At 42.9% G+C, this 27,714-nt stretch overlaps 2 protein-coding genes and 2 long non-coding RNA genes across 6 annotated transcripts in view; all 4 read left to right on the forward strand.

Moving 5' to 3' along the window:
* The window catches only part of LOC115541674 (uncharacterized), a 49,327-nt gene extending 23,396 nt beyond the window's left edge, over positions 1-25,931 (forward strand). The window contains exons 1-6 of the mRNA XM_030353512.1: positions 21,175-21,284; positions 21,456-21,854; positions 24,543-24,674; positions 24,767-24,828; positions 24,939-25,078; positions 25,539-25,931. Of these exons, the coding sequence (XP_030209372.1) occupies positions 21,197-21,284; positions 21,456-21,854; positions 24,543-24,674; positions 24,767-24,828; positions 24,939-25,034 (777 nt within the window). The 5' untranslated portion in view covers positions 21,175-21,196 and the 3' untranslated portion in view covers positions 25,035-25,078; positions 25,539-25,931. Of the gene's footprint in view, positions 21,285-21,455; positions 21,855-24,542; positions 24,675-24,766; positions 24,829-24,938; positions 25,079-25,538 lie in introns of the transcript that reaches the window.
* Positions 1,596-3,894, forward strand: LOC115541684 (uncharacterized). 3 transcript variants are annotated; one of them, XR_003976415.1, is made up of 6 exons: positions 1,603-1,765; positions 1,963-2,051; positions 2,241-2,359; positions 2,602-2,730; positions 2,869-2,933; positions 3,400-3,894. It is a non-coding gene; the product is annotated as an uncharacterized LOC115541684 (long non-coding RNA). The 3 variants fall into 3 exon arrangements; XR_003976416.1 differs by having other exon boundaries at positions 1,611-1,765; positions 1,963-2,015; XR_003976414.1 differs by having other exon boundaries at positions 1,596-1,765; positions 1,963-2,359.
* Positions 9,234-9,629, forward strand: LOC115541686 (uncharacterized). The gene is made up of 2 exons (XR_003976418.1): positions 9,234-9,344; positions 9,537-9,629. It is a non-coding gene; the product is annotated as an uncharacterized LOC115541686 (long non-coding RNA).
* Positions 16,615-19,608, forward strand: LOC115541677 (uncharacterized). Its single transcript, XM_030353514.1, has 5 exons — positions 16,615-16,697; positions 16,872-17,270; positions 18,100-18,246; positions 18,382-18,446; positions 18,984-19,608. The coding sequence occupies exons 1-5, from the start codon at positions 16,619-16,621 to the stop codon at positions 19,104-19,106; spliced, it is 813 nt and encodes a 270-aa protein (XP_030209374.1). The 5' UTR covers positions 16,615-16,618; the 3' UTR covers positions 19,107-19,608.
* Positions 25,932-27,714: the final 1,783 nt, after the last annotated feature.

Consider the following 27,714-nt stretch of genomic DNA (forward strand, 5'->3'; position numbering starts at 1 on the left):
GAAAGTGGTGGGTGTCTTTTCAGTCTGTCTACTTCAAGATGGACGAACAAACCACACCCAAAGGCCAGAGGTGTCATAACACTAACTCTCTCTGCGGATAGCCTGAAGCCACAAATCTCTTCCTCTTCTGTGCTTCGCTCTTTGGGAAAGTAAGGAAAATCAATCTTCTTCTTTTTCTCTTTTACATGATTTGAGGCACAATCCTTAAGGCATGGTGCAACTAGATTTCACAAAATACCACTTTCCAAGTTTAGGCACTTTTTTGACCAAGAAGGGGCGATGATGTTCTAACTTTTTTTTTTCTGATGTTCTGATGTTCTGATGTTCTGATGTTCTTACAAGCCCCACACAGCATCAGGCCCTGAGTGTGTCTGTAAGGCCATTGTAAAACTACCTCTTACCACTAGAGGTCAGGATGTTTGCTGGATAGACTGATCGATCCAGCATACATATAGGTGGACACTCGCACTAAGTCATAGGGCAGGGCAGTTTTTGAAACCAGTTGAAATGACCATTCACAGACACACCTGGTGGTAAAGTACGGGCCATTTGAAGCAAAAGAAAGATTTTATCTGTCACAGCAAACTACGACTTATGTTTTGTTTTTAACTGATATGAATGATGACACTCCTACTAATAATAATACCAACACTAATGATAATAACACCCCAGAATTCAATCAAATCAAAAATCTCAAATAGGACAAGACTTGCCTTTCTCTGTTTCAACAAACATTCTATATGGTAACTATCGCAGCCTCTCATACATATCTCAAACTAGCAGTCAAATGTCACATCTCTTTACATTGAAATGTTCTTCTGTTCAATCAATGTTTATCCTAAGCTTCTGATGATTTATCTTTCACCAGAAGCTGGTTGGTCAAGGTCCGTTCGATGCTTTATGGCAAACAGAAGAAAAGGGGTCTTGGATGGTTATCTGAATATCACACAGGAAGAACAGAGAGTTGTTTGTTTGGCTTCTTCTGCAGGCTTTTACCCAGAAATCCCAAAATCAAACTCTACTACCAACAACAGCCAGTGGAAACATTTGTGGTTTCTGCACACAGTCCAACTGGCAAAGCGCACACACACACACACAGACACACAGACACACACACACACACACACACACACACACACACACACACACACACACACACACACACACACACACACACACACACACACACACACACACACACACACACACACACACACACACACACACACACACACACATATATAACCACAGACATTTGTATGCACATTAACATGAACAAGAAAAGACAAAATGTAGTGTTGATGCACACACTCAATTGGACAGTATGGGTGAATACATTTTCACACTAAGGATCAAGCATTTACCGCAATGTTTCAGCCTGTAGTTAGTGAGCCACCACAATGTTAATTCCAGTTTCCCACCTTGCCAAAACTGACTTAGTGTAGGGGTTTGATTCCCTCTTTGGCCCCCAACTGTAAGAATATATTTTTGTGTATATTTAAATTCAAATTAATGTTGTGTTTAATCTAATGATAGATTGAACATAAAATCGTCTCAGCCCAGGAAATCGTGTTCTGACAATCAAACCTCTCCTGGTACGCTGAGAGAAATAACCACAACATTTTCCGCAATGTCAGCCAATCACAAGTTCTTTTTCATCTTTCCGCCTTCAGTCTAATGGTCGTCAGAAAGGTATCAAATGTCTTTACTCCTCAACGGATCATCACCATGAAATGGATGCATATATTTCTACGCGTTATCTTGGGTAAAGTAATATTTTTATTATTTCTATTTTAAAAATACATGAGTTGTATACGTTGTAGCGTAGGCTACAACATATTTGTTGTTGAACAACAAACTGTGTAATTTGTATGTGGGGTTTTAGCTCCACAGGACTTCATATGTTGTCATGTATCATGTTCCTGTGTGTTTCTTCATATTCTGAATATATTTTTCATTCAGGTGCTGTTGTGTCCTGTCAGGACGTACTCTCTGACCCAGTATTGGAGCTGATTGTGAGACCAGGAGAAACGTTACTCTATACTGTGACTGTAATTCCTCAACTGGTGTTTATATCATTTGGTTCAGAAATTGTTCTCATGAAAATCAGCCAACATTTGTATTGGAAACCGTTGAAGCCAATCCAAAAACGGAAATCATTACTCATATGAAAGAAAATATTTACATTATAATTTTAAATGGAACATATCTACGAGCTCGTATGATTTACTGATTAACAGCATCAGTGAAACTCACCTGGGACTATACTACTGCGGAACTCGAGAAAATCTTCCTCTGGATACAGGATTAATCAAATTTGTCTACACATATGGAAATTCAACCACAAGGATTTTACTTGGTAAGTATGACATTAGTGGTATTTGGATGATTTTGTTTTTGATGATGGAGAGAACCTATCGATTCATTAAATATGCCTCATTGATTGATTGATTAATTGACTGTTCTATTACATTCTAAATGTACGTTTAGTTATCTGTGATGACAATACAGCAGTAGATTGTAAGAAGGTTGTGTTTTTATTTCATTTAGTCTCCGAAAATATATATTTATATATATATATATTTGATGCCTTTCCTGCAGGTGTTGGGGACTCTGCTGCTCCAGGCTGTGGACAGTGCTGGATGCTTCTGGTCATCCTATGTCCGTCCTCTGCTCTTCTCCTCTCCCTCCTCTCATCCTTGGTCGTCTACCTCCGCTGCAGAAGGAAAGGTAGTGTATACATCTCTGTTAACTGGCCTCTTCTGTATCTTGAGAACACCTACGCTACATATTGTCTTCCGTAGAAGCAGCAACTCTCTCCCTTTGCTGGTTTTGTGGCCTTATGATGACTGTTTGTGTTTCTTTAAGATGAAGACCTCCATGTTGCTCAGACAACACCCAGCAGTAGAGATGTAACATCAATCAGGAACCAGGTAACGTATAGTTCATATACTTAGGTACATTTGTGATGTAATGGTAGAGGACAGTATGGAGTACATTTACAGGTTGTGGTGGAGCGCTGTACAAAGATGTTTACTGAAGGCTTAATGAACATCAATGGACCCAATGTTCAGTGATAGTCAGGTGTTATTAGACGCAGGAAGAGAAGTGCTCTACAGGAAGTAGCTTCTTCTTGTAGAGTCGCCTCATAAGGGTCTAACAAGGGACACACTTTAGCAGTGTTCAATAGTTTGATTTGAGAAGGGAAACCAACTATTATGTTGATAATGTAATACTATGATGCGTGTTCATGATGTAATGGTTTATCAAAGTGTACATTATGTTGAAGACGTAAGGTTACAGTAGAGTATACAGTATGTTGATGATGTAATGGTGTAGCAGAGAGTAAAGTAGGGTAATGATGTATCAGTGGTATTGATGGTTACATCTCTCTCTCAGGATGAAGTTGGCCTTTGTTACGCTACACTGGATATCCCTCTACGTTCTCAGAGACCTAAAAAGAAGAGAGTCCAACCCTCTGAGTTCAGCACCTACTCAGCCATCAATACTAACAGGATGTGACCATGACCAAGTCTTTAATACCAATACAGGGCTCTACTTCCTCAATATGACCTCATCTTTGTGCTGTCAGGAGGACGGAGAATATATAGTTTAGTTATATATAAAACTAATGGCCAGTTTTTATTTATTTATTCATATTCATGCATACATATATTATTTACATAAAGAATAAATCCCTCCTCTCTTTGTTCCTCTACTTCCTCTTCCAGTTTATGCTGTGTTGAAAACTCCACATCACAAATGATCTCAGAGCTTCTCCGCCCGCAGTACGAGTGGGCTTTGAGAGGCGGTTTGGTTAGGGTTCCTCCCACAAAAAAAGCATACAGCCCAACGCACACACATAGACTCCCCAACAACAACACAAAAACACACCGTCGCAGACACAAACACACATGTTTGTTTTTTTCACAAATTGCATTTTTGATCAAATGTATGAATGAATAAATAAAGTCCAAATAATGTGGCATAATGTGCGTGAGTGCTTGCACAGGGCGTGTATGATGCGTCAGTGCAGTAGTACTGGAGTAGTAGTGCTTGTAGTTAGTGCATGCTGTATGCTGCCCCTGCTTGCTACTCTCTGCTTTCAGCTACTGCCGTCGGCTAGCCCTCTTTGCAGGGGGTGAAAAGAGGAGCCGAGTGCGTAAGTCTCCTCCTGCTGATACACAGCCTCTCTACCGCCAAGACTCCTACAGTGCCTCCTCGTGGCCACACACGGTAACTGGTACCTTGCGGTTCCAGGCTAAACTGGTGGAGATCTCGGAGCAGCAGTGGGCCCCAGTGACACGGTGTGCAGGCTCGCCAGCATGCGGACACGCCCTGGCACCTGTCAACCACTGTCCCAGCTATGGGTAAATAGTGAGCAGATGGGGCTCTGCCATGGTAGGCCACCCATCTAGGAGAAGGTCACTCCGAACAAAAACCACAGGCGTTGCTCGCGCCTGGCTCCGCACCGTATACCACCTGAAGGTGTGCAGCAAGGGCGGACGAAGGCATTAAGCCTGAAACGGCCAGAGTAGGGCTGTGAGGAGCTGCGCCCCACAGTCTTTAATAATGCGCAATGTATAGCTTCCATGGAGACACAAGACATCGATAATCCTATACTTCCAGCGGCGGGAGTCCGCAGGAGCCACGCAGCGGACGGTGGTGCTGGTCCTCCTCCGGGGGGACACTATGACGACTGGACCCCAAACCCTCTCCAACGGGGAGGGAGGGTTCAGTCTGACCACAGCCCAATGTCCAATGCACTCTTGCGCTGTAGAAGGCCACTTATTATGGCAACCTACAACGCAAACACAGTGAGGGAAGAGGCGAGGTTGGAAGAACTAGCGCACTGTGCCGAGGATAGGGGAGTGGAGATCCTGGCAGTCCAGGAGCATAGGAGAGTACACACAGAGTGGGGGGACGCACGTTCATCACCTCATCTGCATGGCGTAATGATGCCCAGGCAGCAACGGGTGGCGTGGGACTTATGGTGAGCCCCCGAGCACGAAAGGCCCTCCGTAGGGTGCACTCGCACACCAACAGGATCCTTAGTGCCGATTTCGAGGGGAACCCAGTAACAACGGTCATGAGTGTATACTCTCCCACCAACGTAGCACCGATCGAGGAAGTGGAAAAGTTCTACGATGACCTAAGAACAGCGATCCACCATGTGCCAGCTCACAACTTCCTCATAATCCTGGGGGACTTCAACGCGAGACTCGGACCGGAAGACGCACCGTTCACGTACCACACCAATACCAACCGCAACGGAGAACATCCAGCTGCCCTTCTTACGGAAAATGAACTACTGGCCGCCAACACCTTGTTCCGTAAGAGAATGGGCAAGAGATGGACATTCCAGGACCGAGCCAGCAGTATGCGACGTCAGCTGGACTACATACTGGTAAGGAGGAAGTGGAGGAAGTCCATCCTAAATGCAGAGTCCTACAGCACGTTCGATTCTGTAGGCTCCGATCACCGTGTGGTCGCCACGAGGCTGCGCCTGAGCCTAAGGGTCCCCAAGAGCGCCCCGAGAGCCCGGCCCGACTGGGAGGCCTTCGCGGGAAGCCCTGAACTCCAGGCCAAATACACAGCGGAGGTGAGAGCCCGCCTACATCTGGCCGAGGAAGGGGAGCCAACGGCCTACGAGCGGTTCCTATCCGCCAACGAAGAGGCAACCAGGAAATGGGTGCCAACAAAGGGGAGACATAGAGCCTCTCCTAGGTCCAAACACCCGGAGGTTGTGCGAGCGCGGACACTGGTGGAAGAGGCACGCAGAAGCTTTGAGAGAGAGGGGACCGCAGAGAGTCGGGAGGAGCTGAACAGCGCCAAACAGCAGCTGTTCAGCACCTACGACAGGATCAAATGGGAAGAATTGATGGAGAAGGTGAAGAAGGTGAAGGCAGAACATGGCAAACAGAGATACAAGGAGTCATGGAAGGTCATAAACGAGATGAGTGGGCGCAAGAAGACGAGAGAGGGACAGCTAGCAGGCTGCAGCCCAGAGGAGAGAGTGACCTCCTGGTTCACCCACTTCCGGGATCTCCTAGGCACCCACCCAACAGTGGACGGAGCTGAGGAAGAGATACCTGCAGTCCTCACAAACCTCAACATTGACGATGGCCCCTTTACAGCTACGGAGTTTGCCACAGTGAAGTCCACCCTGAAGCAAGGAAAAAGTGCTGGGCCGGACGGTATACCCCCAGAGGTCCCTAAACACTGCGATCTCGATAACATCATACTGGAGATCTGCAACCAGGCTCTGATAGAAAACATCAAACCCGATATATGGTCCCTCCCTAATATCATCCCGGTGCCCAAGTCTGGAGATCTGGCTAAGCCGGACAATTATCGTGGCATTAGCCTGACCTGTGTCATAGTGAAGATGTACAACCGCATGATACTAAACCGGATTAGGGACGCCATTGACCCACACCTGAGGCACAACCAAAATGGCTTCAGAAAGGGAAGGACCACCGTAGGCCAGATCCTGGCCTTAAGGAGAATCATTGAGGAAGTGAAGAGGAACAACTTGACAGCGGTGCTATGTTTCATTGACTTCAAAAAAGCATTTGACTCAATAAACAGAAGCATGATGCTGAAAATCCTTAAAGCTTACGGGGTCCCCCCGAATCTACTCCGGGCCACAGAGGCCATGTACAAGGGCACAAGAGCCAAGGTGGTAACCCCAGATGGCATCAGCGAGGAGTTCGACATCCTGGCAGGGGTGCAGCAGGGGGACACTCTTGCCCCCTTCCTCTTTATCATAGCCCTTGACTACGCGCTCAGGAAAGCCATCAACGGGCGGGAGCAGGAGCTGGGCTTCACAATCACACCAAGGAAGTCTAGAAGAAGCCCTGCTGTAGCCCTGGCAGACCTAGACTACGCAGATGACATCTGCCTGGTGTCTGACCGCGTGGAGCAGGCACAGGAACTCCTGAACAGAGTAGAGGTGGAATGTGCTAAGGTTGGCCTCAAACTGAACATAAAGAAGACTAAGGTCATCACCTATAACATCTGCACAGACCATCTGCCGATTACAACATCAGAAGGCAGCTCTTTGCAAGAGGTCAATGATTTAAAATACCTGGGTTCCTGGGTAAACTCCACAGAACAAGACCTTAAGATCAGGAAGGCAATGGCGTGGAGGGCCCTGAATGTTATGTCAAGCGTGTGGCGCTCAAATCTTCCCCGTCGCATAAAGCTGAGCCTATTTCATGCCACCGTGGAGTCCGTCCTCCTGTATGGCTGCGAAAGCTGGACCCTGACGCCCACCCTGCAGAAGTCCTTGGATGGGTGCTACACCAGGATGCTACGAGCAGTGCTGAATGTAGACCAGAATGCCCACATTACCAACAAGGATCTGTACGGGCGGCTGCCGAGGCTCAACCAGAAGGTAGCATCCAGGAGGATGAAGCTGGCCGGCCACTGCCACAGACATCGGGAGCTCCCGGCCAGCAGGCTGGTCCTGTGGGAACCAACGCGCGGGCATCGATCGCGAGGACGTTCCGCGCTAACGTACGTGGACGTGCTTAAGAAAGATGCGGGAGCTGAAAGTTCTTCGGAGCTGGCCGGGTGTATGGAGAACCGAGAGGATTGGAGACTCCGATGGAAGCTCATCTGAGGACGACCGAGAGATAATAATGTGTTTCATATTTTTGTTTGACTCAGCAAAAGAAAAGTGTGATGCAGGATGTTGACGTGTTTTCAGGTTATATTTTGCCTATTAAATCCATCAATCCATGGGGCACATTCGTTAAATTGATAATTGCTGTGAGGAGGTTGACTCTTTTTAATAACGTCTGTAGACTCTGTTTACATTTACCAGCGCCTCAACCCCTTGCTGGAACACAATATTCATAACAGCGCCAATTTCATAAGCCAGACTCTAAAATCCTGTTCAGCGCTAGATGGAGTTGTAGGGCCGACTCCACAAAAGCTCCTAATGACAATTACAGGGCAATAAGAGATACTTTGGGCAAAATAGCATCTGAACATCAAAACGTAATAAACTAGAGACAGCATTAATGTTGACCATTAATGAATAAGTTGTGGGTCCAGGAACCTGGTAGGTTTAAGGCGACTGATGATCATCTACAAAAAAGGGATATGGATTTAGCAACTGCTCGGAGTCTTTGGCACTGGTGTTTTGTCACTCTGTGAGACCAGTTGAGGAGCATACTGGTCATAAGTCGTAATTGAAGAGCACTTAACAGTAGCAGCATAAGACTATCAGAGCTTCTGTTGTTTGTTATTGCATGCTTCTAAAGGCGTTAACCCAGAAACCCCAAAATGAAACTCTACCATCAATGTCAGCCAGTGGAAAGAGTTGTGGTGTCTGCACGCCGTCCAACCAGCAATGCTTCCTATAAACAGGCAGAAGCTATACCACCATCAGAAAACACACACACACACACACACACACACACACACACACACACACACACACACACACACACACACACACACACACACACACACACACACACACACACACACACACACACACACACACACACACGTATGAACAAAAAGTGAAGTGTATGCACACAGACAGATGAATAAGAACAGAAAAAATATTGAGTTCATACCCATACTCAGTTAAACCACATAGGAGAGATGAAAAAGAGATACAACTAACCATGGACAAAGGGTTCTTGTGAATTTAGAAATGCCTTAATTTATTTTAAGAATGTATGACACTTAGGATCCATGGTTTACTGCAATGTGTCAGCCAGTTCATGAGCCACTTATTTATCCCAGGTTTTCATCTTGCCAAAAGTTAGGTTTGATTCCCTATGATGCCGCCAAATGCTATTAATATATGAAAACATGGTTTGTCAGATGGTTGTGGATGGAAAAATGAATTCAATTAATACTAAAACAAGATTTCTGTATCATTGGTTATTAAGAAAACTTAATGCTAGACAAAATATTGTTGAATAATTACCAAACAAAAATGTTAACATGTTTTCTGCCATATTTTTATTTATATTTGTATTGTAATGTAAAATAAAAGAAGCTTTCTCTATCTTGTTTGATGCCAACTGAAATTTCTGTGTGTGCACCCTTGACAATAAAAAAAAAAAAAAAAAAAGTTTAATCTAATATGGAAATGTAACGAAACTCAGGTCGTATCACCTCGCCTGATACGCATATTGAAATAACCGCAACATTTTCCACAAGGCCAACCAATCACAAGTCATTTTTATTCATTCCGCCTTCATTCAAAAGGGTTTCCGCCTTCAGTCAAATGGGTGTCAGAAAGGTATCAAATGTCTTGACTCCTCAACGGATCATCACCATGAAGTGGATGCATATATTTCTACGCCTTATCTTGGGTAAAATATTATTTTCATTATTTATATTTAAAAAATACATGAGTTGCATGTGTTGTACCGTAGGCCTATTATCATGTTGAACAACAAACTGCGTAATTTGTGTGTGGGGTTTTAACATATAAGAGCTTCATAGGTTGTCATGTATCATGTTGCTGTGTATTTCTTCATATTCTGAATATATTTTTCATTCAGGTGCTGTTGTGTCCTGTCAGGACGTACTCTCTAACCCAGTATTGGAGCTGACTGTGAGACCAGGAGAAAACGTTACTCTATACTGTGACTGTATACCCTCAACTGGTGTGTATATCGTCTGGTTCAGAAATTGTACTCATGAAAATCAGCCCACATTTGCATTGGAAACAGTTGAAGTGAAGCAAAAGACGTCCAATGTTAACAAATATGAAAGCAAATCTTTACATTATAATTTTAAATGGAACATATCTACGACGTCGTATGATTTACTGATTGACAACATCAGTGAAACTCACCTGGGACTATACTACTGCGGAACTGTAGAACCAAGAGTAAAGAAATTTGTCTACACATATGGAAATTCCACCACAAGGATTCTACTTGGTAAGTATATGACAACAGTGGTATTCTGATGTTTTTGATTAGGGAGAGAACCTATCGATTCATTAAATATCATTCATTGATTATTAATTGATTGTTCTATTATATTCTAAATGTAATAAAAATAATAATAATGACAAACTCAACATATCTGTGTTACTCTGTTTGGGTTAAACCCAGAAGTCTGTATTAAGGGCAGCTGTGGCTGGTTTAGACTAGACGGTTTCAGCCTTATTTTGTACGTTTCGTTCGAAAACCCCACCACGAAAAGTTTGGCATGTCAGACATTTTGGGAAATCGCAATGACGTATCCATTGTTAACATGGTTGGAACCCCGCCACCAGTTGTGCGAGGGAATCCCGCGAACCCATGGAGCTCACGGGCAGTGTTTACGAACTAGTAAAGATCTAACAATTAAAGTCAAGGCTAGTAGGGATGCGCGGTTGGCGGTCATACCCGCGGACACCGTGGATAATCCACGGGTTGGGTGGATTGCGTGAAAAAAAGTAATAGCCCACATGGGAGGAATTGCGGGCGGGTCACCGTTGAAATAAATAAATAAATAATATGTAGGTTAACGTATTGACAAGACAAACTGAAAAATTTGACATATATGTTTCTATAATCTCCCTGCTATTGAAATACGCGAACATCTCTTCGCTCGTCTGCTTGTTCTCCATAAGCATTCCACTGTGCGATCATCCCTACTGCGTAGGCTATGCCCTCACACACATTGTTGAAATCATATGCTGGATGCTTTATACTTTCTATGTGGCTTTAAGTTAATGATCGGGCTATAATAAGACCACGTTGGCTATGTAATCACTGACAACAGGGGACATTTCATAGTGGTTGAACATTTTAGCGTGCCGACAGGCCTTTGTCGGGACACGGAACACGCAACTCAAAATCGGGACTGTCCCTGCAAAACTGGGACGTCTGGTCACCCTAATGATGAAAAAAAAAACATTGCTTCGGGTGGATCAGGGACGTCACTAGGTTTAGAGGCTGGGGGGGCTTATGGTGCGTTCCTGAATCCTCGAACGCCAGACTTCAGAGTCGAAAGTCGAAGATCTCCCAGCTTTCTTGCAGCATTTCTCGAAGGCCCCCTTTTTGTCTTCATCTTTCAAAAATCTGAGAGTATACCGAGAGCAGTGATGACGCTCTCAACAAAATGGCTGAGCCCGTGAAGTTTGTTTTTTTTGTATCTGTACCGCGTAGTCATCTTAATGTCGATTTTAAATGCTCTTGCACACTTGATTACATTCCTACTTTATTCTGGTCACCAATTTATACATTGCATGGTCTTGCTGTGCGTGCAATACAATGTAAATTTGTGTTGTTTGTTTTCGGGCTGGTTTGCTAAAGAGGCTAATGAAGCTAACAATAAACAACGACTAGCCAACTTCATGCCACAATCAGAAAGTCGAACAGGAACGCTATGAATGCTCCGAGACCGGAAGTGATGTCTGAAGGCTGGCGTCTGAGGATTCAGGATTTCCGTATGAGAAAAATACGGAAAGCTGGCGTCTGAGATTTCATCACATCTTTAAAGTGGTTATTTTATTCATCATTTATTACAGTAGAAAGTACAGCAGAGCATCTATCAGGGCCTGTTTTCTGGCTCACTCTCATTTATTTCCATGCCTTAAGACCTTCTGCTTCCCTCTTCTGAGCCTTCAGGATGTCCTCCTTTTTAAAAATATAAATAAGCTAAACAAATGTAAGAGTTACTATGATTTAAGTCTACATATTGGGGTGAGTTCAAGGAAAATAGGTTCGAAAATGTATCCATCAATGCGCATTCGGAAACAATTTTAATCCAAATTAAAGACAACTTCTGATTGTATTAGTATATGTTTCAACATAAAATTCAATAAAATTGTAGGGGGGCTTTTGAACATCTTGGGGGGCTTAACCCCCCCAAAATAGGCCTAACGACATCCCTGGGGTGGATATTGATGTTAGGCAGCGGGTGCGGACGACATTACAGCTCATCCGCGCATCTCCACTAACTAGACTTCACTGCACTGCGCAGAGGACCGCCATGATAATGCCTAGTTGGCCCATAGGAACTCGGGATCCATTGTTATTTACACTTTGTTGCTGCATTCTCGAAGCTTGTAGTGTGGCCAGTCTTCCGACGAGACAAAGCCGGATATCCTGGCTCTGTGATTGCATAGCGTAATCAGAGAGTGTGTGTGGGGGGGGGGGGGGGGGGGGGGGGGGGGGGGGGAGAGTTAGAGAATATTTGGTATGGACAGAATCTACGAATTCAATAGTCATAATTATTATAATAATATCAATAATAATAATAATAATAATAGTAGCATAGGCTCAGCACTGTTTTGTTTTCATCTTTTCAATACTTTCTGAAAACTCCTCAACCCCATTCAGTATGACCCTTTACATTGTGTCATCAACATTCATACCAGTACCAGCAGTTTGTAAGTCATTTGTCAGGAATTGATAATTGTGATTGAGTAATTAATTAATTCACCAGATTGATCCATTTAAATTAAATCTGTTCAAAATTTTCTCCGGGGGGGGAATGCCTCCGGACCCCCCTAGAGGATTGCGGGCCCAACACCATAGTGTCCCCAAATCCTGTGGGAAACACACACACATATATATATATATATTAGTGCTTTCAAGCGATTAAAATATTGAATCGCGATTAATCGCATTAATGTCATAGTTAACTCAAGATTAACCGCAAGCAATCGCGAATAATCACAAACCTTTTTCTATGCTAAATATCCCTTGATTTCTTTGTCCCATTAATTGTTTTCATTTTAATGCTCTCATCAACATGGAGAAGTGCATCGGCTTGCCTTGTGCAAATGTTTTTCTATTGATAACAACATTGGCATATACTGATCAAAACAGGACGATACAAAAAAAAAGCCTATAGTGCAATTAAACGATGAACATACAAACGTACTGCCTTGAACATAGCAGTCAGGCTAGTGCTTCTTTGTTTTGAGCCAAAGAAAAAAAAAAACAAAACAATAATAATCATTTAAAAATAAAAAATTTGCGTTAATCGCGCAATAAAAAAATTAACGCCAGTAATATTGGTTTGCGTTAACGCCGTTAATAACGCGTTTAACAGACAGCACTAATATATATATATATATATAGCTGTCAGTTAAACGCGTTATTAACGGCGTTAACGCAAACCAAATTTAACGGCGTTAATTTTTTTATCGCGCGATTAACGTAATTATTTTATAAAAAAAAAAAAAAAAGCATTTTTTTTTTTTTTTTTTCTTTGGCTCAAAACAAAGAAGCAGTAGCCTGACTGCTATGTTCAAATTACCTTTGTTCAAAGCAGTCGTTTAATTGCACTATAGGCTCTTTTTTTGTATCGTCCTGTTTTGATCAGTGTATATGCCAATGTTGTTATCAATAAAAAATCATTTGCACAAGGCAAGCCGATGCACTTCACCATGTTGATAAGAGAATTAAAATGAGAAGAATTATGGGACAAAAAAATCAAGGGATATTTAGCATAGAAAAAGAATTTGCTATTAATCGCGATTAATTAGAGTTAACTATGACATTAATGCGATTAATCACGATTAAATATTTTAATCGCTTGACAGCTGTAATATATATATATATATACATATTTGATGCCGTTCCTGCAGGTGTTGGGGACTCTGCTGCTCCAGACTGTGGACAGTGCTGGCTGCTGCTGGTCATCCTGTGTCCCTCCTCTGCTCTTCTCCTCTCCCTCCTCTCATCCTTGACCGTCTACCTCCGCTGCAGAAGGAAAGGTAGCGTATATATCTCTGTTAACTGGCCTCTTCTGCATCTTGAGAACACCTACGCTACATATTGTCTTCCGTCGAAGCAGCCACTGTCTCCCTTTGCTGGTTTTGTGGCCTTATAATGACTGTTTGTGTTTCTTTACGATGAAGACCTCCATGTTGCTCAGACATCACCCAGCAGTAGAGATGTAACATCAATCAGGAACCAGGTAACGTATAGTTCATATACTTAGGTACATTTGTGATGCAATGGTAGAGGACAGTATGGAGTACATTGACAGGTTATGGTTGAGCGCTGTACAAAGATGTTTACTGAAGGCTTGATGAACATCAATGGACTCAATGTTCAGTGATAGTCAGGTGTTATTAGACGCAGGAAGAGAAGTGCTCTACAGGAAGTAGCTTCTTCCTGTAGAGTCGCTTCATAAGGGTCTAACAAGGGACACACTCTAGCAGTGTTCAATAGTTTGATTTGAGACAGGAAACTAACTATTATGTTGATGATGTAATACTATGATGTGTGTTGTTGAACGAATGGTTTATCAAAATGTACATTATGTTGATGACGTAAGATTAAAGTAGAGTGTACAGTATGTTGATGATGTAATGGTGTAGCAGAGAGCAAAGTAGGGTAATGATGTATCAGTGGCATTGATGGTTATATGTCTCTCTCAGGATGAAGATGGCCTTTGTTACGCTACACTGGATATCCCTCTACGTTCTCAGAGACCTAAAAAGAAGAGAGTCCAACCCTCAGAGTTCAGCACCTACTCAGCCATCAATACTAAGAGGATGTGACCATGACCAAGTCTTTAATGCCAATACAGGGCTCTACTTCCTCAATATGACCTCATCTTTGTGCTGTCAAGAGGACGAAGAATATATAGTTTAGTTATATATAAAACTAATGGCCAGTTTTTATTTATTTATTCATGCATACATATATTATTTATATAAAGAATAAAGCCCTCCTCTCTTTGTTCCTCTACTTCCTCTTCCTGTGTATGCTGTGTTGAAAACTCCACATCACAAATGACCTCAGAGCTTCTCCGCCCGCAGTACGAGTGGGCTTTGAGAGGCGGTTTGGTTAGGGTTCCTCCCACAAAAAAAGCATACAGCCCAACGCACACACATAGACTCCCCAACAACAGCACAAAAACACACCGTCGCAGACCCAAACACACATGTTTGTATGTATTGAAATTGCCTGTGGATAAAATGTATTTGAAATTGCATTTTTTATCAAATGTATGAATGAATAAATAAAGTCCAAATAATGTGGCATAATAATGTGTTTCATATTTTTGTTTGACTCAGCAAAAGAAAAGTGTGATGCAGGATGTTGACGTGTTTTCAGGTTATATTTTGCCTATTAAATCCATCAATCCATGGGGCACATTCGTTAAATTGATAATTGCTGTGAGGAGGGTGACTCTTTTTTATAACGTCTATAGACTCTGTTTACATTTACCAGCGCCTCAACCCCTTGCTGGAACACAATATTCATAACAGTGCCAATTTCATAAGCCAGACTCTAAAATCCTGTTCAGCACTAGATGGAGTTATAGGGCCGACTCCACAAAAGCTCCTCATGACATTTACAGGGCAATAAGAGATACTTTGGGGAAAATAGCGTCTGAACATCAAAACGTAATAAACTAGAGACGGCATTAATGTTGACCATTAATGAATAAGTTGTGGGTCCAGGAACCTGGTAGGTTTAAGGCGACTGATGAACATCTACAAAAAAGGGACATGGATTTAGCAACTGCTCGGAGTCTTTGGCACTGGTGTTTTGTCACTCTGTGAGACCAGTTGAGGAGCATACTGGTCATAATTTGTAATTGAAGAGCACTTAACAGTAGCAGCATAAGACTATCAGAGCTTCTGTTGTTTGTTGTTGCATGCTTCTAAAGGCGTTTACCCAGAAACCCCAAAATGAAACTCTACCATCAATGTAAGCCAGCGGAAAGAGTTGTGGTGTCTGCACGCCGTCCAACCAGCAATGCTTCCTATAAACAGGCAGAAGCTGTACCACCATCAGAAAACACACACACACACACACACACACACACACACACACACACACATACACACACACACACACACACACACACACACACACACACACACACACACAAACACACACACACACACACACACACACACACACACACACACACACACACACACACACACACACACACGTATGAACCAAAAGTGAAGTGTATGCACACAGACAGATGAATAAGAACAGAAAAAATATTGAGTTCATACCCAAACTCAGTTCAACCACATAGGAGAGATGAAAAAGAGATACAACTAACCCTGGACAAAGGGTTCCTGTGAATTTACAAATGCCTTAATTTATTTTAAGAATGTATGACACTTAGGATCCATGGTTTACTGTAATGTGTCAGCCAGTTCATGAGCCACTTATTTATCCCAGGTTTTCACCTTGCCAAAAGTTAGGTTTGATTCCCTATGATGCCGCCAAATGCTATTAATATATGAAAACATGGTATGTCAGATGGTTGTGGACGAAAAAATGAATTCAATTAATACTAAAACAAGATTTCTGTATCATTGGTTATTAAGAAAACGTAATGCTAGACAAAATATTGTTGAATAATTACCAAACAAAAATGTTAACATGTTTTCTGCCATATTTTTATTTATATTTGTATTGTAATGTAAAATAAAAGAAGCTTTCTCTATCTTGTTTGATGCCAACTGAAATTTCTGTGTGTGCACCCTTGACAATAAAAAAAAAAAAAAAAAAGTTTAATCTAATATGGAAATGTAACGAAACTCAGGTCGTATCACCTCGCCTGATACGCAGATAGAAATAACCGCAACATTTTCCACAAGGCCAACCAATCACAAGTCATTTTTATTCCTTCCGCCTTCATTCAAATGGGTGTGATGAAAGTATCAAATGTCTTTACTCCTCCACAGATCAAGATGATGAGCTGGACGTATGTCTTTCTTCCCGTCATCTTGGGTAAAATATTTACGTAAAAAATTATATTTCAATAATACATGAGTTGTATATGATGTCCTGTGTAATGATTGATTGGTATTTTGTGTTTTAAAATCACATTTATGTATCATCATATGTTGCTCCATGTTGCTGAACGTTTGATCTTAATACTAATTGAAAGTATTTTTCGTTCAGGGGCTGTTGTGTCCTGTCAGGACGTACTCTCTAACCCAGTAGTGGAGCTGACCGTGAGACCAGGAGAAAACGTTACTCTATACTGTGACTGTAAACTCGCAACTAAAGAAAATTTTGTTTGGTACAGGAACTGTTCTCATGAAAATCAGCCAACACTATCTCTGAATTGGGAGGACAGGTATCAAGGCATTTTTGATCATGGCAAGGATGGAAGAAATTTCTTCCATTTAAATATGATGCGGAACGATTCGTCAAACTCATACGACTTACTGATTAAGAACATCACTGATTCTCACCTTGGTCTCTACTACTGTGGAACTGAAACAAAGATTTTGAAAAAAGGAAACAAGGCGAAATCTATCTACACATATGGTAAAATAATCACAAGGATTTTGTTAGGTAAGTTGACTTTTTTTGTTGTCAAATTCATTAATATTAATTCCAATAATTATCATGTGTCGGGATAATATGCAAATGTATTTCATGTCAAGCACTTTTTAAAGATGGGCAGAATGTGCTGATTGGAGGAAATTGTGCCACTACAAACTCTACCATTACAATTACATTTACAATCCCTACGAATATCCTGCACGTTTAAGATAAAGTTCAGGACAACTGTAGAGGCTAGAGAGCGTATTGATTCATTAAATGTTTTATTAATTAAAATGTTCCTCTATTATATCCAATATTAAAATGTATCAATTCATGAAAACATCAAAATAAATCAGGCAGCATTCCTCAGCCAAAGCTTTCGGCCCTTTCCCACGAGGCGCCTTACCCACGACAATGAGTTCACCGACGGGGAGAGGGGGGAGCGACCAGGGCTGAGGTCGGCTCTGATGGTTGTTTACTGTGTGGGCTCTAGAGACACCTAAATGGGCTGCCCCCCTTAGGGGTAGGAGGGCAAAGTCTTTTCAAACCAGTTTAGTATTATCGGGCCTGACTGCGTCGTGTAGAGGGGACTGAGACTGAAATCGGCGATGACGGCGGGAACAGACAACGGGAGGAAACAAATGACCCGATAGCGTAGACCACCACTGATTGTCAAGACCAGTCGTATAGTGTGTACTGCCAAAGTCCTTCCCATCTTTAATAGTCACCTAGTGGGCAGGAGCATTCAGGAGTTATATCCTGAACAGTGGTCGAACAAACTTAACTTCTATGAACCAAGATTGTAAAAATGTAAGAACTAGCACCGCTGAATTTGAACAACATTATGTGTCCTTAGATATCCCTTTAGATGCCGGTGCTGTAGACTCTGCTGCTCCAGACTGTGGACAGTGCTGGGTGCTGCTGGTCATCCTGTGTCCCTCCTCTGCTCTTCTCCTCTCCCTCCTCTCATCCTTGGTCGTCTACCTCCGCTGCAGAAGGAAAGGTAGCGTATACATCTCTGTTAACTGGCCTCTTCTGCATCTTGAGAACACCTACGCTACATATTGTCTTCCGTAGCAGCCACTCTTTCCCTTTGCTGGTTTTGTGGCCTTATGATGACTGTTTGTGTTTCTTTAAGATGAAGACCTCCATGTTGCTCAGACATCACCCAGCAGTAGAGATGTAACATCAATCAGGAACCAGGTAACGTATAGTTCATATACTTAGGTACATTTGTGATGTAATGGTAGAGGACAGTATGGAGTACATTTACAGGTTGTGGTTGAGCGCTGTACAGAGATGTTTACTGAAGGCTGAATTAACATCAATGGACCCAATGTTGAGCGATAGTCAGGTGCTATTAGACGCAGGAAGAGAATTGCTCTACAGGAAGTAGCTTCCTCCTGTAGAGTCGCCTCATAAGGGTCTAACAAGGGACACACTTTAGCAGTGTTCAATAGTTTGATTTGAGACGGGAAACCAACCATTATGTTGATGATGTAATACTATGATGTGTGTTGATGATGTAATTGTTTTTCAAAGTGTACATTATGTTGATGACGTAGGTTACAGTAGAGTGTACAGTATGTTGATGATGTAATGGTTTTTCAAAGTGTACATTATGTTGATGACGTAAGGTTACCGTAGAGTGTACAGTATGTTGATGATGTAATGGTGTAGCAGAGAGTGAAGTAGGGTACTGATGTATCAGTGGTATTGATGGTTATACGTCTCTCTCAGGATGAAGTTGGCCTGTGTTACGCTACACTGGATATCCCTCTACGTTCTCAGAGACCTAAAAAGAAGAGAGTCCAACCTTCAGAGTTCAGCACCTACTCAGCCATCAATACTAAGAGGATGTGACCATGACCAAGTCTTTAATACCAATACAGGGCTCTACTTCCTCAATATGACCTCATCTTTGTGCTGTCAAGAGGACGAAAAATATATAGTTTAGTTATATATACAACTAATGGCCAGTTTTTATTTATTTATTCATATTCATGCATACATATATTATTTATATAAAGAATAAAGCCCTCCTCTCTTTGTTCCTCTACTTCCTCTTCCTGTTTATGCTGTCTTGAAAACTCCACATCACAAATGATCTCAGAGCTTCTCTGCCCGCAGTACGAGTGGGCTTTGAGAGGCGGTTTGGTTAGGGTTCCTCCCACAAAAAAAGGGTACAGCCCAACAAAAACACATAGACTCCCCAACAACAACACAAAAACACACAGTAGCAGACACAAACACACATGTTTGTATGTATTGAAATTGCCTGTGGATAAAATGTATTTGAAATTGCATTTTTGATCAAATGTATGAATGAATAAATAAAGTCCAAATAATGTGGCATAATAATGTGTTTCATATTTTTGTTTGACTCAGCAAAAGAAAAGTGTGATGCAGGATGTTGAGGTGTTTTAAGGTTATATTTTGCCTATTAAATCCATCAATCCATGCGGCACATTCGTTAAATTGATAATTGCTGTGAGGAGGGTGACTCTTTTTTATAACGTCTATAGACTCTGTTTACATTTACCAGCGCCTCAACCTCTTGCTGGAACACAATATTCATAACAGCGCCAATTTCATAAGCCAGACTCTAAAATCCTGTTCAGCGCTCGGTGGAGTTGTAGGGCCGACTCCACAAAAGCTAATGACAATTACAGGGCAATAAGAGATACTTTGGGCAAAATAGCATCGGAACATCAAAACGTAATAAACTAGAGACGGCATTAATGTTGACCATTAATGACTAAGTTGTGGGTCCAGGAACCTGGTAGGTTTAAGGCGACTGATGGTCTACAAAAAAGGGACATGGATTTAGCAACTGCTCGGAGTCTTTGGCACTGGTGTTTTGTCACTCTGTGAGACCAGTTGAGGAGCATACTGGTCATAAGTCGTAATTGAAGAGCACTTAACAGTAGCAGCATAAGACTATCAGAGCTTCTGTTGTTTGTTATTGCATGCTTCTAAAAGCGTTTACCCAGAAACCCCAAAATGAAACTCTACCATCAATGTCAGCCAGCGGAAAGAGTTGTGGTGTCTGCACGCCGTCCAACCAGCAATGCTTCCTATAAACAGGCTGAAGCTATACCACCATCAGAAAACACACACACACACACACACACACACACACACACACACACACACACACACACACACACACACACACACACACACACACACACACACACACACACACACACACACACACACACACACACACACACACACACACACACGTATGAACAAAAAGTGAAGTGCATGCACACAGACAGATGAATAAGAACAGAAAAAATATTGAGTTCATACCCAAACTCAGTTGAACCACATAGGAGAGATGAAGAAGAGATACAACTAACCATGGACAAAGGGTTCCTGTGAATTTACAAATGCCTTAATTTATTTTAAGAATGTATGACATTTAGGATCCATGTTTTACTGCAATGTGTCAGCCAGTTCATGAGCCACTTATTTATCCCAGGTTTTCACCTTGCCAAAAGTTAGGTTTCATTCCCTATGATGCCGCCAAATGCTATTAATATATGAAAACATGGTTTGTCAGATGGTTGTGGATGAAAAAATGAATTCAATTAATACTAAAACAAGATTTCTGTATCATTGGTTATTAATAAAACTTAATGCTAGACAAAATATTGTTGAATAATTACCAAACAAAAATGTTAACATGTTTTCTGCCATATTTGTATTTATATTTGTATTGTAATGTAAAATAAAAGAAGCTTTCTCTATCTTGTATGATGCCAAATTTCTGTGTGTGCACCCTTGACTTTTTGCACCCTTGTGCAAAAAGTTTAATCTAACATGGAAATGTAACAAAACTCAGGTCATATTACCTCGCCTGATACGCATATAGAAATAACCGCAACATTTTCCACAAGGCCAACCAATCACAAGTCATTTTTAATCCTTCCGCCTTCAGTCAAATGGGTGCGATGAAAGTATCAAATGTCTTCACTCCACCACAGATCATCATGATGAGCTGGACGTATGTCTTTCTTCCCGTCATCTTGGGTAAAATATTTATGTTAAAATTTCAATTACAATAATACATGAGTTGTACATGATGTCCTGTGTAAGGATTGATGGGTATTTGGTGTTTTAAAATCACATTTATATATCATCATCTGTTCCTCCATGTTGCACATTTGATCTTAATACTAATTGAAAGTATTTTTCGTTCAGGTGCTGTTGTGTCCTGTCAGGACGTACTCTCTAACCCAGTAGTGGAGCTGACCGTGAGACCAGGACAAAACGTTACTCTATACTGTGACTGTAAACTCACACCTGGTGTAAATCTTGTTTGGTACAGGAACTGTTCTCATGAAAATCAGCCAACACTATCTCTGAATTGGAAGGACAGAGATCAAGACATTTTTGGTTATGGTGGGGATGGAGGAAATTTCTTCCATTTAAATATGATGTTGAACGATTCGTCAAACTCATACGACTTACTGATTAAGAACATCACTGATTCTCACCTTGGTCTCTACTACTGTGGAACTGAAGAACTGAACGGGGAAAAAGGAAACAAGAAAGAATCTATGTACACATATGGTAAAATAATCACAAGGATTTTGTTTGGTAAGTTGACTATTTTTGTTGTCAATTCATATGAATTCAATATATTATCATATGTCGGGATCTTATGCAAATGTGTTCCAAGCCAAGCACTTTTTAAAGATGGGCAGGATGTGCTGATTGGAAGCATTTGTGCCGCTACCATCTCCACCATTACAATTACATTTACAATCCCTACGATCGTCCTGCACTTTTAAGATAAAGGTCAGAACAATTGTAGAGGCTAGAGAGTGTATTGATTCATTATTGTATTGTTTAATTAATTAAAATGTTCCTCTATTATATCCAATATTAAAATTTATTAATTCATGAAAACATCAAAATAAATAAGCCAGCATTCTTCAACCAAAGCTTTCGGTCCTTTCCCACGAGGCGACTTACCCACGATAATGAGTTCACCGACGGGGAGAGGGGGGAGCGACCAGGGCTGAGGTCGGCTCTGATGGTTGTTTAGTGTGCGGGGTCTGAGACACGTAAATGTGCTGCCCCCCTTGGGGGTAGGAGGGCAAAGTCTTTTCAAACCAGTTTAGTATTATGGGGCCTGACTGCGTCGTGTAGAGGGGTCTGAGACTGAAATTGGCGATGACGGTGGGAACAGACAACGGGAGGAAACAAATGACCCGATAGCGTAGACCACCACTGATTGTCAAGACCGGTCGTATAGTGTGTACTGCCAAAGTCCTTCCCATCTTTAATAGTCACCTAGTCGAGTGCAGAGGTCCGCTCACCAAGTCTGGAGTCCGCCAGCCCCCCATCAGAGCCTTTATGGACGACCTGACAGTAACGACAACGCCAGTGCCGGGGTGCCGATGGATCCTTCAGGGCTTGGAGAAGATCATCACCTGGGCTCGGATGTGTTTCAAGCCTGCAAAATCTAGGTCCCTGGTGCTCAAGAGAGGGAAAGTGACTGACAAGTTCCGCTTCTCTCTGGACGGCACCCAGATTCCATCAGTGACCGAGAAACCCATCAAGAGCCTCGGAAAGACCTTTGATTGCACCCTGAAGGACGCTGCATCCATCAAGGCCACAAATCGGGAGCTGGAGGCGTGGCTGACAGCATTGGACAAGTCGGGTCTGCCTGGTAAATTCAAGGCCTGGATTTACCAGCATGGTGTTCTCCCCAGGATTCTGTGGCCCCTGCTTGTGTACGAGTTCCCAATAACAACAGTACAGGGCTTCGAGAGGAAGATCAGCCGTTACCTCCGTAGATGGCTGGGCCTGCCACGAAGCCTGAGTAGCATCGCTCTATACGGGCACAACAACAAACTGAAGCTCCCCATTAGCAGCCTGAATGAGGAGTTCATGGTAACCCGTGCAAGAGAGGTGCTGCAGTACAGGGAATCCAGTGATCCAAAGGTCTCCCCGGCTGGCATCGAAGTCAGGACTGGAAGGAAGTGGAGGGCGCAGGAAGCAGTCGAGCAGGCGGAGTCACGCTTGCGTCACAGCGTGCTGGTCGGCCCAGTGGCATCTGGACGAGCAGGGCTTGGTAGCGTTGCAACCACACGCTACGACAAAGCCCTGGGCAAAGACAGACGCCGATTGGTCCAAGAGGAAGTGAGAACTGGTGTGGAGGAACTGCGTGCTAGCCAGATGGTGGGGATGCGACAGCAAGGCGCATGGACGAGATGGGAACTGGCAGTGGACCGCAAGATCTCCTGGTCTGAGCTTTGGCAAGCTGAGCCTTACTGGATCAAGTTCCTGATTGCGTCCGTCTATGACGTCTTGCCCAGCCCATCCAACCTCTTCTGCTGGGGCAAGGTTGACGCACCATCATGTCCTTTGTGCCTCAGAAGGGGAACGCTAGAGCACATCCTCAGCTGTTGCTCCAAAGCCCTGGGAGAAGGACGCTACACTTGGCGCCACGACCAGGTGCTGAAGGCGATAGCAGAAACCATCTTCACCAGCATCACCCAGAACAAGCCTCTCCGACCAGCAAGGCAGGCGATTGCTTTCATTCGAGCAGGGGAGAAGCCTAAGCCCAAGCCAAGAGGGGCAACGGGACTCCTTGGAACCGCACCGGACTGGCAGATGAAGGCCCACCTGGGGAAGCAGCTCAGATTCCCAGAGCACATCGTGGAAACCACCCTGAGACCAGACATAGTTCTGTTCTCAGATTCAACCAAACAGGTGGTCCTACTGGAGCTGACAGTTCCCTGGGAGGAGCGCATGGAAGAGGCCAATGAGAGGAAGCGTGCCAAGTATGCCAACTTAGTGGAGGAGTGCCGCAGACGGGGGTGGCGTGCCCGGTGTGTGCCAATAGAGGTGGGCTGTAGAGGCTTTGCAGCGCGATCTCTCTGCAAAGCATACAGCATGCTTGGAGTCACAGGTGCACGTCAGAGAAAGGCCATCAAGACCACCACAGAGGCAGCTGAGAAGGCCTCTAGATGGCTGTGGATCAAGAGGGGCGATCCGTGGGTACATGCTACTTAGACACAAGTTGGGACTTGATCAATCCCGGCTGGGTCGCCTGGTTGAGGGTGTATGATGTTGCGAGACCCGAAACACCCAATGACCCCAGGTTCCATCACTGATGATGTGTCTAAGTGCATCAATAGATGTATATTAAACTAGTGGGCAGGAGCATTCAGCAGTTATATCCTGAACAATGGTCGAACAAACTTAACTTCTATGAACCAAGATTGTCAAAAGGTAAGAGCACCGCTGAATTTGAACAACATTATGTGTCCTTAGATATCCCTTTAGATGCCGGTGCTGGAGACCCTGCTGCTGCAGACTGTGGACAGTGCTGGATGCTGCTGATCATCCTGTGTCCCTCCTCCGCTCTCCTCTCTTTGTTCCTCTACTTCCTCTGCAGTCACATGGGTAGGACATCATGTGCTTTTATCCACTGGAAGTCTTTCTGCACTTCATTTGATTGTGTTGTCTCTTTTATTCTAACTCAGTTTCTGTTTCAGTTCGTGCCGGAAAACACCCTGGCATCTCTCAGGAAACCAGACCTTTAACACTGCAAGATGAGGTATCTGATAGTACACCACTTACATTAAATGATGTTAACACTCTGTTCTATTAAGAAGTGTGCTCAGTCGTTGTACTGTCCTAATGTCACGTTGTGTCTCTCACACGCAGGATGAAAACTACAGCCGTGTGTTTTATGCTGTGTTGGAAACTCCACAGCACAAAGGATCTCACAGCTTCTTCGCCCGCAGTACGAGTGGGCTTTGAGAGGCGTATTGGTTATGGTTCCTCCCACCACAACACATACAGCCCTGCAGAGTTCTTCAAGGAAAGTGATCGAATCCAAAGGAATAGCTTTAAAGAGACTTTATTTGTATAAAGTATTTTCGGTATGGTAAACTGATACTCTGAAGCAAAGAGAGGTTGAAGATGTATTCTAAGCACGTGCGAGCGTTCTCCTAGCTGATCCTAGCCACAAACCCACGTATGTCTAATCGCTGCCGGAAGAATTCTAGCCTGTCTCCACGATGAGGAGGCTTTTTATGAACTCAGGGAGGACCGGAAGACTTGGAGAGGAACCGGTGGGACGTAATCCTCGGTTTTCCTCGCCTGGTCTGTGGTGCTGCCCTCTGTGGCTAAAGTATCTATTGCAGCCTTCAATAAGGTCTTGCTCCCCTTGTGGCTATGTATAGTATTTACGGCTTTTATGTTTGGTCCTGCTTAATTGGGTCTATGTGTGGGTAGCTTAGATTCTTAAAATACGTAACAGCCCACTCTCACACTCACGTCACACCCGCATAAAAACACAAAGTCACACAAACAAACACACACGCATGCACGCACACACATCTTTGTATATATTGAAATGACCTTGTGGTTCTTATCATTTTGATACCTTATTTAGTGAACAGTATTAATGCAATCAATGCACAGCATGTATTTGTATTTCATTGTATACCTAGAGTAAAATGTCTTGTACTTTTATTTGTGAAAGAATTAAAGTCCAATGAGTATTCAATTTCAGTTTTTTTTAAAGCTCTCCTTCTTAATAAGAGTCAGTAAAAAAAATGGGTTGTTCTTTTAGAGGTACATTACAGAATCGCAATATATATGAATACTGTATGTTCATAAATGAGTGAATAAAACCCTAAGAAGGAAAACATACCCGTTTGACAATTTATTAAAACTTCTCAATCAAGATCATGTTGCTATGACTACAACATGAGACCAGTGGTTTGCGTTGATCAGCTACGGGATGTTATCGTGGTTTTCCTGTTTGATTCTCATCAGTTTATTGTTAGCGTGTTCAATCCTTTTTTCATTGAGGTGTGGGCTGGCCGACAACAACCATTGGGTGGTTGGTCGCAGCTCCATCTTCCTCACATCCTCTTAGTATTGATAACTGTTCTGATGGTTGGACTCACAACATTTTAGGTCTCTGTGAAGGTAGAGGGATATCCAGTGTCGTGGAACACAGGCCATCTTCATCTTGAAAGAGACAGTTTGATGTTTCTCCATCTGCCTCGGTTCCACAATAAAGAAAGCTGAGGAGCCTCTGCAGGATTCTGCTTTGATGAAGTAGTCTGAATTCACTCGTGTCAGTTTAGCTATAACTTCTTACCATGGATGGTTCTCACATGTATGAAGTTAAAAAAACTAACACTAGGAAGTTATGGAGGTTAAAATTAGCAACTGGTAGAAGCGGTTCTGAACCTGATTTCCTGTGTTCTCTTTCTTGAGTCAGGTGTTGTCTGATCAACTCTGGGCTCTTTAGCGGCAGGAGTTGGTACAGAGTCAAGATATGGAAAAAAGTTAGTGCTAAGTATATATCAAACAATATCCATATATACATACGTAGGCACTGGCAGAAACATTAAACTTGCAACTTTGGAACTACAAGGTTTCTCATGAATAAAATGCGCCCATCCACAAGTTGTGATAAAACATAGGACAAGGGTTTGAAGCACCTGGGGAATGTGTATCAGTGTTAATTTATTGCTACTTTATTTAAATTTGTTGAATAATTGCAGAATATTCCATTTATTTGCTTTTGTGACTTTGTAACTTTGCAAAAACACAAGCATGCAAACCAATAATACCAATTGCTATGATTACTTAAAGCTACATTATGTAATCTCTAAACCAAGCGTATAAAAATGGTACGTTAGTCCAAATCACAAAATTTGAGAAAGTTGTCTCTGCCCGCTCCCTCCTCCCCAGACCCCAAACTCACGCGGGTTGCCATGTTGAGGGCACTGAACAGATATGAGTGCAAGCCGAGCCGAACGCAACACATTTTGACATTAAGACAACGATTCTATTTCAACAACGTCAAGCGATGATGATGTGTATGTTTGCAATTGATTTATTGTTTTCTGTGCTCTAAACTATCTCCATCTTTGAAATGCAACTCCAAGAGGAACACGTGTTCTGGCAGGGCTCTGGTCAATGAGCTTTTTTGAAAAGAGCTCAAGGCTTTCTGGGTCGGGTAGAATCTAAGACAGTCTCAGTTGATATTAGTTGTTATTTAGCTTGTTCCCATGGTTGCACCCCAGCTGCCGACACTCCTGGATCCCGGGCCGGATGGAGACGCTCAAAGTCCCTGATAAGGGCTGGATCGTGTTATCGTCTTGACCAAAATGCTCGTCATGAAGAACTTGGTAACAGAGTGTGATCAACTCTAACGTGCCTTGGGTTGCGAGTGGCGCTTGTGTTTGTGGGTTTGTCTTGTTTTCATCTTTCTTCCCCACAGGCATCTTTGGTTCCTGATTGGAACCAGGAAGTATAAAAGCCACAATCCAGGAAGGTTTTTTCTCTCTTTCGCTACATGGGCTTAATACACAGGCTGGTAGTTGGACTGGACACAGGGATGGCATGAGAGCCAGAACAGTAGAATACGATCACCAGAATAACTCAATAAGGCTAAGGTTCAAGCACGAATACTGTA

The sequence above is a fragment of the Gadus morhua genome, chromosome 4, assembly GCF_902167405.1.
Source record: "Gadus morhua chromosome 4, gadMor3.0, whole genome shotgun sequence".
NCBI classification, from domain to species: Eukaryota; Metazoa; Chordata; class Actinopteri; order Gadiformes; family Gadidae; genus Gadus; species Gadus morhua.